The 18,640-nt window shown below is 35.9% G+C and overlaps 5 protein-coding genes across 10 annotated transcripts in view; 2 read left to right on the top strand and 3 right to left on the bottom strand.

Annotated features, from left to right (window-relative positions):
- LOC128877580 (transcriptional coactivator YAP1) overlaps window positions 1-6,468 on the bottom strand; it is a 32,270-nt gene extending 25,802 nt beyond the window's left edge. The window contains exon 1 of one of the 4 annotated variants that reach the window (XM_054124994.1): window positions 4,547-6,468. In XM_054124994.1, coding sequence (XP_053980969.1) covers window positions 4,547-5,181 — 635 coding nt within the window. In that variant the 5' untranslated portion in view covers window positions 5,182-6,468. The remainder of the gene's footprint in view (window positions 1-4,546) is intronic. The other 3 variants (XM_054124993.1, XM_054124992.1, XM_054124991.1) reach the window with 3 other exon arrangements.
- A 231-nt stretch (window positions 6,469-6,699) lies between these two features.
- LOC128877577 (serine/threonine-protein kinase 3) lies at window positions 6,700-11,655 on the top strand. 2 transcript variants are annotated; one of them, XM_054124987.1, is made up of 10 exons: window positions 6,700-6,920; window positions 7,461-7,541; window positions 7,651-7,831; window positions 7,914-8,141; window positions 8,214-8,532; window positions 8,613-8,746; window positions 8,830-8,992; window positions 9,065-9,156; window positions 9,212-9,406; window positions 9,542-11,655. In XM_054124987.1, the coding sequence occupies exons 1-10, from the start codon at window positions 6,907-6,909 to the stop codon at window positions 9,719-9,721; spliced, it is 1,587 nt and encodes a 528-aa protein (XP_053980962.1). In that variant the 5' UTR covers window positions 6,700-6,906; the 3' UTR covers window positions 9,722-11,655. The 2 variants fall into 2 exon arrangements, with proteins under 2 accessions (XP_053980962.1, XP_053980963.1); XM_054124988.1 differs by having other exon boundaries at window positions 6,702-6,920; window positions 9,563-11,655.
- A 150-nt stretch (window positions 11,656-11,805) lies between these two features.
- Window positions 11,806-14,773, bottom strand: LOC128877578 (sorting nexin-17). 2 transcript variants are annotated; one of them, XM_054124989.1, is made up of 9 exons: window positions 14,409-14,773; window positions 14,021-14,289; window positions 13,567-13,932; window positions 13,401-13,491; window positions 13,069-13,319; window positions 12,766-12,972; window positions 12,523-12,705; window positions 12,356-12,451; window positions 11,806-12,289 (listed from the first exon to the last, which is right to left on the bottom strand). In XM_054124989.1, exons 2-9 carry the CDS (start codon window positions 14,078-14,080, stop codon window positions 12,095-12,097), a joined length of 1,449 nt encoding a protein of 482 aa, XP_053980964.1. In that variant the 5' UTR covers window positions 14,081-14,289; window positions 14,409-14,773; the 3' UTR covers window positions 11,806-12,094. The 2 variants fall into 2 exon arrangements, with proteins under 2 accessions (XP_053980964.1, XP_053980965.1); XM_054124990.1 differs by having other exon boundaries at window positions 14,424-14,773.
- A 275-nt stretch (window positions 14,774-15,048) lies between these two features.
- On the top strand, window positions 15,049-16,379 carry LOC128877581 (40S ribosomal protein S10-like). The gene is made up of 3 exons (XM_054124996.1): window positions 15,049-15,207; window positions 15,696-15,840; window positions 16,006-16,379. The coding sequence occupies exons 2-3, from the start codon at window positions 15,697-15,699 to the stop codon at window positions 16,339-16,341; spliced, it is 480 nt and encodes a 159-aa protein (XP_053980971.1). The 5' UTR covers window positions 15,049-15,207; window position 15,696; the 3' UTR covers window positions 16,342-16,379.
- A 517-nt stretch (window positions 16,380-16,896) lies between these two features.
- On the bottom strand, window positions 16,897-18,422 carry LOC128877582 (bladder cancer-associated protein). The gene is made up of 2 exons (XM_054124997.1): window positions 18,271-18,422; window positions 16,897-18,180 (listed from the first exon to the last, which is right to left on the bottom strand). Exon 2 carries the CDS (start codon window positions 18,103-18,105, stop codon window positions 17,863-17,865), a length of 243 nt encoding a protein of 80 aa, XP_053980972.1. The 5' UTR covers window positions 18,106-18,180; window positions 18,271-18,422; the 3' UTR covers window positions 16,897-17,862.
- Between the last annotated feature and the right edge of the window lie 218 nt (window positions 18,423-18,640).

The raw sequence follows: 18,640 nt of genomic DNA, 5'->3' as shown, positions 1-18,640 counted from the left end.
GGGGCAAATTTTTTAAAAATACGATTCCTCCTACGATTCGCGTGTGTTAGAAATATCGGCCGTGTATTAAATGTAATCGACAATGGGATCCAATTAATCCTACGGAAAATGGAAATTGTCTTCTTGCGATGCGATGCACGACCATCTTCTAAGAAGATTTAAGATAGACACAGATAATAAACCACGGAATTTCCAGTGTGGTTACTTTGTAATTTATATAGTACTTTTTTTTTCTCCCGTTTCGGACGAAAGCTACACGCGCGTAGAATAATAATCTGATACGAGTAATTACTCGTATCTTTTTATTTAAACTTCAGATGGCCAATATCTAAGATTCGTGTAGAATAATAATCTGTTTGTATCTTTCGTTTCCAAGTACAGGATGAGTCGCTATCGCGTTCGTTGATCGCGATGACGCTTTCGAATAGCGCCGGGAAATTAACAATAACTAGAGCGTCGTCGAAAGAAACTGCGTGATGTTCTTTTCTTACTAAAAAATCGTACAACTATGCGTATTTATTTAATTCGTCTAGCCTGGTGTTACAATATCGATGTTTTAATACTGTCTTACAATTATCGTTATTATTGTAAGTTAGACATTAATTTCTAATTCTAAATATTCCAAGTTAATATCGCCAACCGTATGGAATGTTCGTTCAGTAAGAACGTTTACTAATAGAAAAGACAGGCAATATTATTGTCGACAATCGCAGCAGGATTCGTCCGACCACGTAAACGATTTACTACTTTTAAACTTACTACCATTAAACAAACGGTTAATCTTTTTTCTTCTCCGACGTCTTAAATATAAATATCGAAATCTAACTTAAAGACTTCGAAGTAAATGCGAGATATATAGTTACTAACTATTACTTTTACAAGTATCGAACGTCCCTAGTCCAAAACTGTTGCTAGTCTGTATTTCGTCCTGGATCACTCAATGCGTATCACTTAAGGCAGTGGTTTCCAACTTTTTGGAAGGCGCCCCCCTAAAAAGAAAAGAGAATTTCTGCACCCGAGGTATATAGCCAAGAAATTTATATTATGTTTATCCTATCGTAACAAACTTACAGTGGATGTAGAATGTATTCGTACAACGATCAATTTCCCAAAAAACTTTTCTGTGAAATTGTAGTTTCTTAATTTTTTTCTTTTTATAACCAATGATATTTTCCATATTCTCGAAAGTCTCTAAGATAGATATAGTCCAAACAACATTTACTAGTTAATATAATTTGTGAAATTAACAAAAAAATGCGAAAAGTGGGTAAAAGTATAGAAGCAATAAGTATTTGGACGATTCTTATGACGAACTATTTACAGTTGAGTTTGTAACGTAAATAGAGGAATGGAAAAAGATTCCACTTTGAATAACTAATAATTTAGTTAATTTAATGCTTAGAAGAGAATAATTATAAAATCAAAAGGAAATCCCATGAAAGAAGTATTATATACTTATAAATTAATGTAAATTTCTTTTTCTTTTTTTAATCAAGTTTTAAAAATTAAACAGTTGTGCGAATACTTATTGCTTCGACATTTCTATCGATTAATTGTCTTTTTCTTGTTAATTTCGCGACTTACATAAATAGCTATTTTTTTTGTTGTACTCCATCTATTTTAGAGATTTCCGAGAATATGTAGAATGTCATTGTTTATCAAAAATAAGTTAATAAATTACAATTTTACATAGTTTTTTTGGAAATTGATCGGTGTACGAATACTTTCTACGCCCACTGTAGCTATTTTTATTCGTTTCGACCTGACGCTTAACATAAAACACCCTTTAAAGGAACCTTCTCGATGAATCGAATGTAATAGAAAGCCGAAAATCAAGAAAATTCGAGTAACATATTTGTACAAATTTTCAAAAGTAAAACATACGAAATAAGATAAGTGGAATATCAGAAATGATACAAGACGTTCCCAGAAAAACCGTTAAACCGTGACGATAAATATAGTATGGAATACAAAAGATACGTTCAAATCAGAAATGGGCAAAACCCTAGGCTTCGAACAAATCTCAAGTTTGCCGATGTGTTTGTCTCGTTTCCTTCTCTGGAAAATGTTCAAAAGAGGAAACGAGACAAATATATCGGCAAACTTTAGATTTATTCGAGGCCTAGGATTTTGCCATCCCTGGTTCAAGTTACTCGCAATTTCCTAACCTAAAAAGCTTCTATCGCGCCCGTTTAGAGACCGCGCCTCCCACATAGAAAACACTGGCTCAAGAAGTCCCATCTTCTATGTCTTAAGATCGATTCAGACTATACGACAAGGACCGGCAACGACACGACAAAACATTAAAACACGCGTTTTAACACGTTGATTGGCAGACTAATACTCTTGAAAATGTCTACTGTGTTTAAATTTTGTTTACAAACTACTGGCAACTACATAATCAAACATTTATTGCGGTATTTACTTTTGTGTCGTTATCGAAATTCAAGAATTTCATTAAAATTCATTCTCTTTGACACACAACTTTTGAAATCAATTTTTTGAGCTCTTCAGTGAAAAGCACTGTCATCCATATATGGGTGACGTGGCGATCAATGTGTTAATGGAACTGTTCACACTATTCCCGTTGACGGTACGTCCAAGTCGGTGTCTGTTAAGTGTGAATAGTTCCATTAAAACGTGTGTTTGAATGTTTTTGTCGTGTCGGTGCCGGTACGTGTCGTTGCCGGAACGTGACGGTCCGTGTCGTATTGTCTGAATCGACCTTTACGAGTACGTTTCAAAAGTCCTGATAAAGTTACGTTAAAATTCGAACACGACCGAGGTTCCCAAGCCCAGCATCGAATACTCGCGTCGGTCGAAATCGCCGATGCTTCGTGTAATCAACCCCGAACAGACGTGTCCCGTAGCGAGGTCCCGGGTTAAAGACAGGTGGGTGGAAGGAGGTTGAACGAGGCGACAAAGCACACGGGGAGCGTTTCCCACGACAGGTGACACGTGGGAATCCTAGTCACGGCGCAGGTGGATCAGGTTAGACGGCCAGAGAGATGGAAGAGGATCGGGGGGGGAAGGAGACGGGCTGGTCGACGGTGTCGGGTAGGCGTCCGAAGATCGACGAGGAGAGGCGACGGACGCGAGAAAGACGAGAAATGAGGAACGGCAGGGACAAACGATACTCTGGCGAGCGACCGACCAGACGGGAGGAGAGAAGGGTGGAAGAGGAAGATGGAGGTGGAAGAGACACGGTCGAGAAATGGAAGAGGAACGGAGAAACGACGACGAGTGAGCCGTGGCGGACGATAAAGACGGTGACGGCCTTGAGGTATGTGGGACCCCAACACGCGCGCAACGACACAGACGACGAAAACGTTCCGAGTCGTAAGACCGTCCATGGATTCCCCCGATGAACGGTTGAATTCGTATCGCTTTTAAAGTCGTTAGATGGAAGCGAGAAGAAAGGAGTTAACCATGAACCGAATGTAGGAAACCGCACACCTGTTTTCGAGCGGCTCTGAAACGTCAGCTCGTCCGTACTCCCGTTCCTATCAACGTCTCCCGGTGATTCGGCGAACGTAAAAGCGCGTTTTTACGAGACGATTAAACGACCGAGTTGCCGCCAATTTTGTACACAGATTTACCGTGCGGGGGGGGCTATAAAGATCGCCGGTTGGCGACGTTCGCGAAAACGGTCTTTCAAAATGGGCTTTATCGAACGTTATTTCATTTACTCGGCGGGAAATGTTCGGTAATAAGCGAAATAAAGCGAAGTTTCTTTCGAAACTTTGGTTTCTCAAGTTCTTGGTATACATAGTATGCATAGTATACATAGAACGCACGGAAATGAAACAAAAGTACGAATACCACGCAAAGGTCAAACCTGTCGTCAGTAGTAACCGCAATTCTTGTTTCGAAACACCCCCTTATTGTATTCAATAACAGCTAAGGAGTCAAGGAAAGCACGAATCAAGGAAAAATCAGTATCGCCGCAAAATGTATCGGGCTGTCTGGAAAGTCCATGCCGATTTTTAGTAAGCGGTACGGGTCTGAATATATCGGAATGGCTGGAAACAAATAATATGTGTACATTCCTTAACAGGTGGAAAGGTTGTAGAATAAAATGGTACATATATAATTCAATGAATATAAATCAAAATTCAAATATGCCTTTGAATTTTTCTTAAAAATAGGCATGAACTTTCCGGACAACCCAATATTCCGTGACTACGGTCAATAAGTAATTAGCGATTAAAAGTAATGAACGATCGTACACGTGTAGCCCCGAAAGATTACAAATCCCTGATTTATGACACTACATTTACAGAAGTAACTCGTAACCGTGAACGATCGTTACGAAAATAATCGCTATCTAACTCCGGGAGATAACGAAGGGTACGTTAGTAATTTGTAATCGTGAGGTAATTTGTAATCTTTCAGCGTGAATCGCGCATGATTATTCATTAACCATTATTACTGATTTACGACCGTAGATTGCGAGCGTGGCTCGCGATTACGGTACGGCAAATGTAAACATCGTGCTCTGTAAGAAAGCAAAAGGTGGCTTGGATGGAGATAGAAGAAAACTCACTTGAGGAAGTAGATCTGTCCCTCGGGGGTGCGCGCCTGTTCCCATCCGTGCGGCAGGGGACCCAGGTCGTCGACCGTACTGATGACGTCGTAGCTGCGTTGCTTCTGGTGATGGTGGTGACGCGCGTGCGGCTGGGGCGCGTGCTGAGGCGCCTGCTGAGCGGACGCGTACGTCTGCTGAAGCGAGGCCGGGCTGCTGTGGGCGCGAGGATGAGCGACGGTGAGGCCAGCAGCGGCAGCGGCGGCCACTGCGGCCGCAGCCGCACCTGCGGCGTTCGTACCGCTACCACCGCTGTTACCACTTGCACCGGTGGCGGAGGCATTCCCGGTGGCCTGTGTACCGGTGGTGTTTCCACCAGGTGGGGCGGCACCGGTGGCGACTGCCGCTGTCCCGAACGCCGAATCCGCCGAATTCTCTCGTGAATGCGAGATCGAGGGACTCTTGCTACCCGTGGACGGTGGATTGAAGAAGGAATCTGGTAGATTGCGCATGCGCAGCGGGACTTGCAGCGGACGCTTCGAGTCTGGCTTCAGGACGCTGTCGAAGAGCGCCTGTAGATCCGATTCCGAGTTCTGATCGATCCTCACTACGAGGTTGCTCTTCGACAACTGGTCCACGTCCTGGTTCAGCGCCATTTTGGATCACGGCGGTACTGATCTAACGCGCTTTCGTGCGGTGCCTTCCCTCGTCTTTCCCTCCTCGTGTCCTGTCGTACCACCGGGGGCTTATACCTTTCGTTCTTTATTTCCGTCTTTCCCTTTCGCTCCCACCTTTTTCCGTCCTCCTTGTCTCGTCTATCTATCTCGCGGACCGTTCCTGTCGCTCTCTTTTCCTTGGCGAGACGGTTCTCGTTTTCGCCCGACCCGTGTTCCCTCTTTCTTTCTACCTTTTATGCTCGCCTCCCGTTTCCTCGAGTTGTCTTCTTTTACGGGTACACCTATGCGCACGTCGTGTACACGGCGAACGACCAGTCATGAGCCAGTCCGTACACACACCGTCTCGCCTCTCCTCCGTCACTCTTCGGTCCCTCGACAACGCGATAGCTTCTTCTCTGTTCCACCTGTGCGTTTCACGCGAGACAACAAAACAAGCAGGACAATGCCGCCGCCGCTGCCGCCGTCGTTTCGTTGCGATTCTACCACCGGGCTACCCTTTCCACACCGGCGCCCGCAATGATAATCTCGAGTCCCTCGACGAGCAACGTCTCCACCGTCGTTTACCGCGATATCGCGCACCAGGAGAGAAATCGACTCGTTTTGCTAGCCGGCCGTCTAGCAAACGAGTGCTAGCGTTCACCGTGCGTGGACACGCGATTACGTACAGGGGCCTAGAAACTCCCGTCTGTTCGACCGATGCGAAAGCGCTCGCGCCATCTGCTGGCCGTGGCTGATACTAAACCGCAACACGCGGGATATACGAACGTTCTATTCATACAAACAACTCTTAACGCTCAGATACGAATCGCGAAGCAGGATTAAAATCAATACTATCCACTCAATCATTCGAATACGTACACTTCTCTCATAGGTAGCTTTCCCAAAACGTCATATTCTTGCAGTCTTCCTGATCGATTCTTATTATTCTTCGTTTACAATTCATCGACTCTTGACGACCGTCCCATAACCACAACTCTCAACGTTATTCCATATTTCTTGACGCTACCACGATGTATCTCTTAATATTTAATTATGAATAATACCGCAACCGTCTCCCTTGCACGACAATAATCAAACAAACAAATTACTGAATAATGTCTACGCGAGACATACGAACACAGTTTACGATCGATGTATTTTCGGCATCATAGTATTCAAATTATTCTGCAACTTCGTCGCTTAAAGTGCAGTTTACAAAAGCAAGGAAACCGCGGTGCACACATACACGCAATTGCATCTTGGTTGGTCGAAGATCATCTGGACCTTTCTCGAGGATGTAATTTCCTTTGAACGTCGAGCGCGCGTATGCCAGCCGACTTTTCACGGTTCTGTTTACTCGAAATTGCGCGATCCCTCGAATCGAAATAGAAATCCGCTTCTATTTTCTATGTCTATTTCTGCCCAGCTCGCTCATCACGCACGAAAATTCGAGCAAACACGATGATCGAGCACGCACACATCAATCCATCCCGGAATCTGGAGACCAACGTTAACTCCGCCATCTACAACCCTGAATGGTCGATGGTTTTCGATATTTCGGTTGTGTGGTTACTTTAATTTATTGACAAAAATGTAACACTTCTATTTTAAATTGACTATGTTTTTACAACCGGAATGATACCCGTTTTATTCAAGTTAAGTTATTTGTGTAAATATTGACGGTGTTTTTATTCAAGTAAGAACTCGTTGACGCGAAAAGCGAAAATGTCTTCGAAGAGGTATTTAATTGTTTTTACTTCGTGTTTTTCAAACTGCCAGAACTTCGCCAACTCACGAATGGTAGTTGCTTGTACCTAGAAGGAAGCGGCCCCTCGATCTTTAGCATGTTTCTTTTGTTATATGAAACAATCGCACTGTATTGATTCTTTGTTTCTTTGTTAACCTGCATTATCAATTTCACCACATTATTTATGGAGCTTGCAGTTCCTTTCGATTTCTCGAGTAAATTTTAGAAACGTTAAATCTTGGAAATCTTATCGATGTATTTTATAATAGTTATTTATTCGTTATATTTTCGTATAAATGTTAGTATAAGGTAAAGCATTGCTATGTAGCATGGATACTTGCCATAAAAGTATATCTTGTGCAATATATTATTTATCATATTAGGATGTACACGTTTCCTCTAAATATTGCTTTCCTACATTACTTTCTACATACATATATATACATACACACATATATATATATATATTGCACACTTGAGAATATTATATCCAATTTCTGCAATTCAAAATTTATTATGGTATACTTTTTAGTGAATTAAAAAAGTTGTCAGAGGAAAGTTTAACAAGACAACCTGAAGAAGTGTTTGACATAATATGCAAGTTAGGAGAGGGGTAAGTTGAGAAACATTTAAGAAAAATACTATGATATCATTTGAAAGAATCTTTTTACCAATAAACATACAAAACCATATATTTTTATTATCTGTTTCTTATTGTATAGATCCTATGGGTCGGTTTACAAAGCATTACACAAAGAAAGTGGACAGGTACTTGCTATCAAACAAGTGCCTGTCGATACAGACTTACAGGAAATCATAAAAGAGATTTCCATCATGCAACAGTGTGATTCTCCATATGTTGTTAAATATTATGGAAGCTACTTTAAAAATACTGATTTATGGGTAACCTTACACATCATCGCGATACATAATTATGTTTCCATATTTATTTTTCATTTATATTCACAAGGGTATAATCTTGCAGATTGTAATGGAGTACTGTGGAGCTGGATCTGTCAGCGATATTATGAGGTTAAGGAAAAAGACGCTACAGGAAGATGAAATAGCAACAATCCTCAGTGATACCTTAAAAGGTTTAGAGTATCTTCATTTGAGAAGAAAGATACATAGAGACATTAAGGCAGGAAATATCTTGCTCAATAATGAGGGGCATGCAAAACTAGCAGATTTTGGAGTGGCCGGACAATTAACTGTAAGTTTTATAACGTGATCATTATTTCTATTTTAAAATCTAATTTTAATTAATTTCGAAAAATTCCTCTAGGATACAATGGCGAAACGCAACACAGTCATAGGAACTCCATTCTGGATGGCTCCAGAAGTAATACAAGAAATTGGATACGATTGCGTTGCAGACATATGGTCCCTGGGTATAACTGCTTTAGAAATGGCAGAAGGCAAGCCACCGTATGGCGACATACATCCTATGAGAGCAATATTTATGATACCGACTAAACCACCACCTAGCTTTAGGGAACCTGACCAGTGGAGTTCTGAATTTATCGATTTTGTCAGTAGGTGCCTTGTTAAAAATCCAGAAGAAAGAGCTACTGCAACTGAGCTTCTGTATCATGAATTTATAGGTAACATCTAACGACATATTTAACATACTCTAAAAGTGTTCCTATTTTATTTGATAATCAAAACAACTTTTGCATTACAGGTAATGCAAAACAGCCAAGTATTCTGAGTCAAATGATCGCGGACGCTCATGAAATACGAGAAAAACAGAGCGCTCATCGAGCTCATGTTATCAACAATGTAGCAATAAAAAATCAAAACCAAACAGAAGACTCGGTATTTAACTAAAAATAAATTGATTGAAAATCTTATTTCATACATACCAATAGCCACGTTAAATATTTAATGATTGTCGTTAGGATGAAGAAGACTGTAGCGGGACGATGAAACCTCTACCAGAAGATACAGGAACCTTAGTACCAAGTCATGATCTTCCAGATACTGGAACACTTGTTTCTGCAATGTTAGACTTGGGAACAATGGTTATTAATAGTGACACAGATACAGAAGCAACTATGAAACGTTAGTAAAAATTATCTTACACTATAATACAAAATAGTAAGGAATAGAGAAATTAATATAGCTCGTTTACAGGTCACAATACAGGGTCAGTTGAATCCGGAAAGAAATACCGGCCACTATTTTTAGATCATTTTGATAAGAAGGAAGCACCTGAAATAGGAAAGGTAAAATTAATATGTTAAATTAAAACATACGAGAAGTTACATTATTAATCCTTAGGGTAATGGACAAATACTTGGAGCACACAATCCAGAGAATGAAAGTAAATTAGAATTACGAAGCCCGACAGAATCGCAGAGGTTTCAAAGCCATCTACAGTTACAGCTTAACCAGATCTCTCACCCTGTACAAGAGCAACCTCATAATAACATATCCAAGTTCCAAAATGTCTTCGCGGAACGCGATTTCGACTTCGTAAGTAGTAAACAAACTTCAATTAGAGAAAGTTAATAACAATTCACAGAGGTTTCCAATACTGTGTTTCTTTTATCTTAAAATCGATCGACGTAATGCCACTTGAGGCATCATATATAAAAGACTTGAATATAGATAAACAACCATATCCTGCAGCTGAAGTTTCTCTCATACGAGGAACTACAGCAACGAATGGCTAATCTGGACGCAGAAATGGAGCGGGAAATCGATGAGCTAAGAAGAAGGTACCAAACGAAGAGACAACCAATTCTTGACGCCATGGATACCAAACGAAAACGTCAGCAGAACTTCTAACAGTTTGGTTAATTTTTTTTATGCAAATAGGTGTGATGACGATAGATAAAGGGTGTACAGTTGTATAAATGAATAGATTTTATGCGTCTCGTCCTTAACTTCGTCAAAGAGAGGAACATTGACTTTCCGATTACGTGTTTAGCAAACGAAAAGAGTAACAGCAATTAAAAGTATTTTCTTCTCTTTCTAAGCCAGTGTTCTTCCTCTTTGTGAATTACGAACGAGTAACTAATACTAGCTAATAGCCTCACGTCACCAATGTAAATTATTTTACATGATTTAGGTGAACAATCATTATACTTAATTTTTTATTATTACGTTTACCTGTCTATTGTTAAATATGCTATTCTTATAGAAGTATTATGGAATCTCCTCAGCATTCTTTACAAACTAAAGCAAAGAGAGAAAAAAAAACAAAAAGAAATCGAATGCAATGGGAGTGGAAGAATTATTATGCCATATTTGCAATTTTTATTAAGAAATCAGTGAGGATCCACATGAAATTGATATTCGGTTTTCGTCTTACGCTAGTCACCTATTATGCCATTTATTTTATCCATAATATTACATTAACAAGTATCATCACTCATACGAAATACATGCATGGAGATCATCCCGAAAATATATTTATATAACCTTTGCGCTAACATATTGTTTATTTGCAAAACAATTTCTGGTAAGTGAGCAAACTTTAGAAAGTGTTAAAGAATTTACTCCTTTTTTTACTGCCATAGATATTATTACGAGTTTACTCACAGATATTAATGTTAGGTTATGTAACGTTCGTTTTTACGTCAAATGACTTAGGTTTAAAGTTTTGTAAATGGAAATTACTGAGATTGTTTGGTAGCGTTTTTATACCATTCAAGACTAAGGATGAGAGTGGTAACATCTCAAAGTTGAATATATGTGACGAATGAACTTACTGAAATTAGTCTTCCGTATTAGAACGTATTTCAATATTTCGCTAATTCGTGAAATCAGTATTTAAATTGTTGAGAATAATCATCACAAATGGCAAGATCTGTAATATTTATAGATTTATATAAATTTGTACTTTATGGAAATGCATTTTTTCTTTCTTTCTTTCTTTTTTTTTTTTTTTTTTAATAATTTTCATATGTAAGATTATCAAATATGTTATCATTGTGTTTTCTGTAAAAATTTCGATGAATGTTGGTATACATAGTACCAGTAGAACAGTAACGCATGTATGTACTGTCGAGAATGCTACAACATAGTGGAGTAATTCTTTGCTGACGTTGGGCTATTTTAAAAAGTAGCGGAAATAGATTTATAATACTTAAACGCTATAGCCAGAACTGACTTTTCTGTTTATTTAGAAAATAACAGTACAGAATAATAACATATTTTTGATATAGAAAATATGCACATTACAATCTAAGGAGATTCGAATATTAATTATTAAATCCAGTCTTTATATGGCCCTACCATAACACACAATATTATCATAATAATAGCGTTGGGTTCCACTGTTAACATGAAGAGCAGATAAATAAGTTATAATCTAAAAAAGTAATATTTCTACTGTTTGATGAAAAATAGAGCGCACCATTCACTGTGACATGCGACTCCATCAACATATATGCGTTAATAATGTAACAGAAACGAATAAATTTTATTCCTGCAGAATTACACGTTCGATAGAACTTAAAACGTTTCACCACTTTAAGGCTAATACGTGTTCCCAACTTTATGAAACAGCAACATGGGGGAGTAGACTTTAATATTGGCCTTGTTTCCAGCTATTAATACGAGACACTGCCTTTTACGTATTTAATTTGATTAATAATAAAATATTGTGCATACTGCGATTTATTTCAGTTTTCTTTTTTTACATCAGATACTTTCGTTACTTTGTCAAATAAAATGTAAGTACATTATATAAAAATTTATATTTTCTTTTCTTACGACTCATTTGCATTCAATAATTGCACCTTTCATATTCAATTATTACTAAACTCTATCATAATAAATAAAAATTATATAGTCATTGCTTATATCATTTATAATTGTTTTTTTTTACACTGAATTTAAAGCTTGGCATTATACTTTTATTATTAATAATATTTGTACAAACAAAATTGTTACAATTTTATCGAGCACTTAAAGCTTGTAGTTTTTATGTACTTTATTATCATTAAAAGTAGCATAACCATCTCAAAACTACACATAAAATTGTTGTGTCATTAGTATATAAATAAAAAATGTATCCTTCGAATTTTCTAAATTTATATCACTTGATTGCGCGTCATCAAAAATATATTAATATCATTTGAAAAGCTTTATAAAACTATTTAAATATTTATAAGGCATACCTTATCACCGTCTTATCACATTATTTTCGTATATTCATAAATCGTCATCACCGATCATGTTAAATGCATTATTTTCCATAATATCACATTCCGATATATGTTTCTTTTGAAAGTTACCATTTGCGCTATCTTTAACGTTATTGGACTTTTTTATTCTTACCACTGATAGTCTATCCGCAAGTCTTTTCATAATCGGTTCCGATTTAGTAGGCTGCTTGATACAATCATCCTGAAAGGACAAGTAACGATAAGAAAATGCAATATAAAAAATAGTATCATAATTAAAATTGCTCACTTTTTTATTCTCTTCAGATTGTTCATCAGAACTTGATCCCATTGAAACACTCTGTCCATCTCTCATAACATATGTCCAAGGTTTCCTGGATAAATCCTAGAAATAAATTCTCAACTATTTAATATGCGAAGATATTAAATTTTATTTAGTTATTATTATTTATTAACCTGAGCTCTACTGCCACTTGCATTCTTTAATAGTAATTCATCGATCATAGCTTGCAAGCACACGGACATTAAAATAGCTTGATCCGAAGTAATTGTAATCCATTGTAGCTGATTCTTAGCTATTAAGTATTCAAAAGATAATTCCAAGCTAAAGTCATCACTTTCGTTGCACCTTTCGAGACTCTGAAATTCAGACAGAAAGCATGAACGTATATAATAGCATTTTTTATCATAATTACTTACACTTTGTACAGTCGTAATTCGCCAGCAACGCATTCGAGAAACTTTGAACATTTCTTCACTTTGTTGTTCGTCTGATAATGTACGCAAATTTAATTCATTTTTACCTATAGCAACCAGTACTTTTGAATCTGATTGTGGATAATCACAAGAACATGGAGCAAACTGAATGTACCCATAATACTTTAAAGTACGCGCTATATCCAGATACTACAATAATAATGTTTCAAATAGATGAATAAATAAAAATAGTAGAATTACAGAAACCATAAGTATCAAAAGTATTTTTATTATGATATAACATACTTCTTTTTTCTTCCCATGATTCTTTAAAGTAGTCAGATGATCTTTCAATTCATCTGCAACAAGAATCCAACCTCTTTGAATTTCTGCAACTGCTTGAATATATAATAAATTCATTGCTACTGCATTATTCATTAGTTCAAGATCATATCCTACATCCCAGTAATTCTTTCCTAGCACAATCCTACTACCAATAGTGTGTATATGTTTGTTCGTTATAAACGGAGATTCAAAATCTTGTAATTTTCGTAATACTGAAAACGTAACATAGAAAAAAAGATTACAAACTATATACAATAATAATGTACGAATTAGCACAATAAAATTACACTTACAGTAGACACTATTACCTTCATCTTGAGCAACAATGAACAATGCAAAATACAAATGATATTGTTCTAGTAGTTTAAGATGTTTGTAGACTTTCTGTTAAACAAAGACATTTAAATTAAATTTTAATTAATCTGGCATGCTGTATGTTGTTTATTAAATGAGAATTACCTTTAAAACAATTCCAGAATGATCTCCTGTGGAAATATTTATTGTTATCTTACAGCCATTCATGAGAAAAATGTCCACGAATTCATTTTTGGATAGTCCACCTATAGTTTCTTGCTGAGCATTTAACAAGAATGCATTCAGTACCCCTGAATCGTTGACCACAACATTTTGTCCTATCGACTGAATATATTTTTCCAAAGCTAGACGGCGCTCTTCTTGCTGGCTTACCGTTAAAGGAAAAAACTTTTTTGGTGGAAATGACTGAATAGGTACATCCAGATCCTTTGTCAACTGTTCGTGAAGATTGTGCAGCTGTTTATACCTCACTGTACAATGGAACAATCCATTTATATGAATGTTATAACCCTAAACAATTTAAATAAAATAAAATAAATAGAATTAATAAATATTAATTAATTATATTATACACATATTTTACAACAGAAATAGTTACCACATATGTATTACCAGCTGTATCGATAAATTCTTGCGTATCTGGTATAGAAAAATGCATTTTTGTAAAGTCACTTATCAATGATTGATATTTATGGCATAATTAGGAAGATACATTATACAAAAGTTATTTAACAAAATCAACATATGCAAAAATGTGGCCCAAAATATATAAAAATATTTATATAAAACACTCCACATTGTACATAACTAAAACGCACTTGTCTTTTAGAAATGCATATTCATGCATTTCTGAGGAATTCTCTCCATCTGAAAAATATAATAATAACGAATAATGAAGTATCTTTAAAAATTATAAGTCCTCGTTTAAATTAATGATTATAATTGAATATAATTACGTTGACAATTAATTATAAAAAAATACTCACATATGGTCGGATTACCTCGTTATCATTATTCCTTGACAATAAGCGTATTCGCCTCACACCCACTCGATAACTATATTTCGTGCGATTAAAGCTGACGCATTTTTTTTTACATACATTAATAGAAACATACACCAATGAACGCCGATGAACACCAATTCTTATAAATTGAAATTCTATTTAAAAAATACAAACGTATCCCAAGACTTCTTATAGCAGAGTTACGAGGTTTCGAATGTGATTAAACGATGCAGAGTTTTAAAAATTCATCATTTTAATTTCATTTTATTCGTGTTTCGAAACACCTTGTAATTTCTGCCCATTCCCAACGTTTTGTTTTATAATCTCGTGGGCGCCACGGCGCTCGTATTAGCAGTTTCTATTTTTAAACATTGAGTAGTACTTAGATCAGACACTCGTTTGGAAATTCCAATTTTTCTCAAACTTTTCAAATACTGAATAAATTAAATACAAATTTCCATACGTGTTCAATGATTCGCCTAGCATTCAGATTAAACATATTTAATACCTCGTTTAACAATTACATTTAACAATTACATTCAATTCAAACATGTATCAATCTAAATTATTATAATTATCCAGGATGAATAATACTAAAGGTTTCAGGGCTAAATGTTTTTATTACATCTACAATTTATTTACCAAAATATTTTTGGATATATTTATATACGATTTCATTTGGAAATATAGTCACTGTTTCCGGTTAGTCTCGAACGATATATCGATACATCGTGCATGAGCAGAGTTTCTTTCCGATATAAGACTCGCGCTGAAACGTCAAGTACGTTGGATTTCATATAATATCTGTTTTAATCGTAGCCGTATATAAATATTATGAGAAACTAGGATGTTCGTTAAATTCCTCTGTCTTCGTTGAATTAAAGAATTTTCATATGATCGGTATTTCTTCGTTATTATTGTATTGAACAATATTGACATTATGAAGCTAACCGCAGAGAATGTTCGTATCTTCATATATTGTTAATGAAAACTTACATTTTGTTATGCAAACATATTCTACTCTGTATTAAAAAAGTGCGTTATTTTTATTGCCAGAACGGAAATATTACAAGTTCTACACGAAATCGTATAAACATCTTGTATAACCTATAAACATGGTTATGTTCTTTAATAAATTTAAGTACAAGTACAAAATATCCAGAATTTGATTAATAAACATCCTGCTTTCTCTATCGTACTATCTAAAGTAAATAATCGTATCTACAATAATAGCGAATAACTTTTATACTACTACTTTGTTATTTTCAGGATGTTGATGCCAAAAAAGAACCGTGTAGCAATTTACGAATACCTTTTTAAGGAAGGTGTTATGGTTGCAAAGAAAGACTACCATGCACCAAAACATCCAGAATTGGAAACTATTCCAAATCTTCAAGTTATTAAGGCAATGCAGGTAATATTTATATCCAACCATTATTATTCAACTCACTTTGTTAATTACTGAAATCTTTCTATTATAGTCTGTTACGTATAGAATTTTTCTGCTAATCAGAGTTTCAATAATCAAAACCTTGATATACTCCATTTATATTAAATTCCTGTTAATTTGATGTTGCAGTCTCTAAAATCTAGAGGGTATGTCAAAGAACAGTTTGCCTGGAGACATTTCTATTGGTATCTGACAAATGACGGAATTGAATATTTGCGTGGATACTTGCATCTACCTCCTGAAATTGTACCTTCCACTTTGAAGAGGCAAACCAGGTCAGAAACCACGAGGCCACGACCAGCAGCAGCTACGAGAAGCGAAACCTCTAGGCCGACGGAAGATCGTGCCGGATATAGACGAGGACCCGGAGGTCCAGCAGGGCCTGGTGACAAAAAAGCTGATGTTGGCGCGGGTACAGGTGACGTTGAATTCCGTGGTGGCTTCGGTCGTGGTAAACCACAATAATATTTTAATGTAAAATAAATAAATCTTTCATAAACTAATGGCATTATTATTCCGATCGTCCTCGTAAATATTACCTTCGATACATAGAACATGGGAATCAAAGTATTTCTTTACTTTATTTCCTGTTACATTGTACATTTACTTGCAAAATGTAACTTACTTACAAATGTGTACAATTAATTACAAATTGTACAATTATCAGTTATTAATATGTTATAGTATAAGCAGAAGCAAATAGACAATCGATGTTTGCAGTTATAACCTACGAAAATCTAATTTTTCTAAAGGTAGACTTATCATTTTTGACAAGACATACGCATGGAACTGGAAACATCACAGACGCATATTTGTGCTAAAGCGAAAGCTTTGAACAAAAAGTTTTCCATTACTTGGTTTCATTAACAAAGTAAAACTAAACTTCTTTTTATACTAATGCGTCCTTTTGCTTCAATTAAAGTAGCAATTTATATGTTAGCGGTACGATGTAGACTTCCTGGTTGTAATCGTTAAAAGCTAAAACTTTCCAACAGTAACGACGAAATGTTAATACTTGCACTGGATGGAAAGATGTATTAAACGCAATATACAAGTAGTTACATTTTAATTTCCACTACTATGTATGCTCGGTAAAATAAATATATATTTATTTTATGAACAAGTCAAAAGTAACCATTTGCAAATTTTACCGTAGTATCAGTATCTTTAATATAATACATATTAAAATGAATTACTTAGACTTTATGCTTTAATTCGATACTTATTTCTACTGTTTGTCGTATTCGATCAACGAATAGCGATCATCTATATAATCTATATGTATGCGTATTTCGATTAGACAATTTTCCCGTTTTAATGTTTCTTCGATAACGTCGTCAGTCGTATTACTGAAAAGAATTTAACTTTAATTGCGTGGGCAATTAACACACATGATAAACGCTACATAACCACCGAATTCTTTGCATACAGATTTATTCAAATAAAGCAACCAGCAAAGAAAGTCTTGTTTTTTAAAGTATACAATTTACAAGGGTCAACAATTCTAACTCGAAAATAATCGTATATACATCATAAAAAGATTAAACTAATCGAAATTAAATTTAGTTGTATGTACAAAGACGATATATATTTTAGTCATTCCATAATCTTAAATTATTATGACCTTACATAGAAGCTTTTTCGTATCATGTAAAAATTTGTTATGGCCTATCAGTTTTGTATATTTGTATATATTGCATGTATAAACATGTATATGTGTATACAGCGTGTAATATGTACACATATGACATGTATATATACCAATTGCAAGAACTATAGAAACTGTCTTTAAACCATAAAAAACTCACATTTATATACATCTACTAATGCATATATATATACACAGTCGATAGCAAAATGTGTACACATATCTATATTAGCTTTTTCAATGGATTACTTATCGAAGAACTAATTTTGACATATCCTTCGAGAAGAGAAATACAGGTTATGACATTTGTAGAACCTAGGAACGTTGTCTTAACAATTTTAACTATTATCGCATCTCACTGTATCACAATTCGTACTCCAAAGCACGCAGTTACCAATCCCGCTATAACAGATTAGGAAAACTGCGACAAGGAATACTAAACTACACATGGTGCACGGCTTTCGTTCTAGGAAGAATCCGATTAGGTAAAGTGCCATGAACATGACATGCGTTTGTAGCAATGCTGGATTTACTGGCTTTGGTATAAGCAGTACTGGAATCAACCACTGTAGGCAATACATCTTCTTCTTATTTTGTCGTCAAAGATGTATTTACGACTCCGTCAGTCTAGCTCTCTCATTTATCACAGAACCTCTCTGAAAAGGGTGGATGCATAATATTTCTCCTTTAATTTATTTGTTAATCGATCGTTCTACAAAACATGCCAATTGTACGGCCTTAGATACCTTATTTGGAAGCACTATAATTCTCTCGAAACATTTTGTTCCTGGGAATTGTAACAATTTAACGGTATATATCCATGCTAACGCAAATATCGCCCCTCTGAATTTTTTACAAATACGATTGCACACGTCCATTAATTAAATATGAAAATATAGTCAGGTGTGCTCACTAGTGAACACCAACGGTCGTTTCATAAGGATATCCTTTAGATTAGTACGTTCCAAAATAGGTCTTGCGATCTATTAATATTTTATTCTGTTCCAGAATAAAAGAATGTTTCACGTAAATTACCCGTAAACATCGATTATTACGTTATTTATTACGTTACTTTTGCAGAAACATCTTGAATTTCAAATGTTTCATCAAATATAA

The sequence above is a fragment of the Hylaeus volcanicus genome, chromosome 5 (genome assembly GCF_026283585.1).
Source record: "Hylaeus volcanicus isolate JK05 chromosome 5, UHH_iyHylVolc1.0_haploid, whole genome shotgun sequence".
Taxonomy (NCBI): domain Eukaryota; kingdom Metazoa; phylum Arthropoda; class Insecta; order Hymenoptera; family Colletidae; genus Hylaeus; species Hylaeus volcanicus.
The sequence above is the reverse complement of the archived record's forward strand: the minus strand, read 5'-3'. Positions and strand labels throughout refer to the sequence as shown.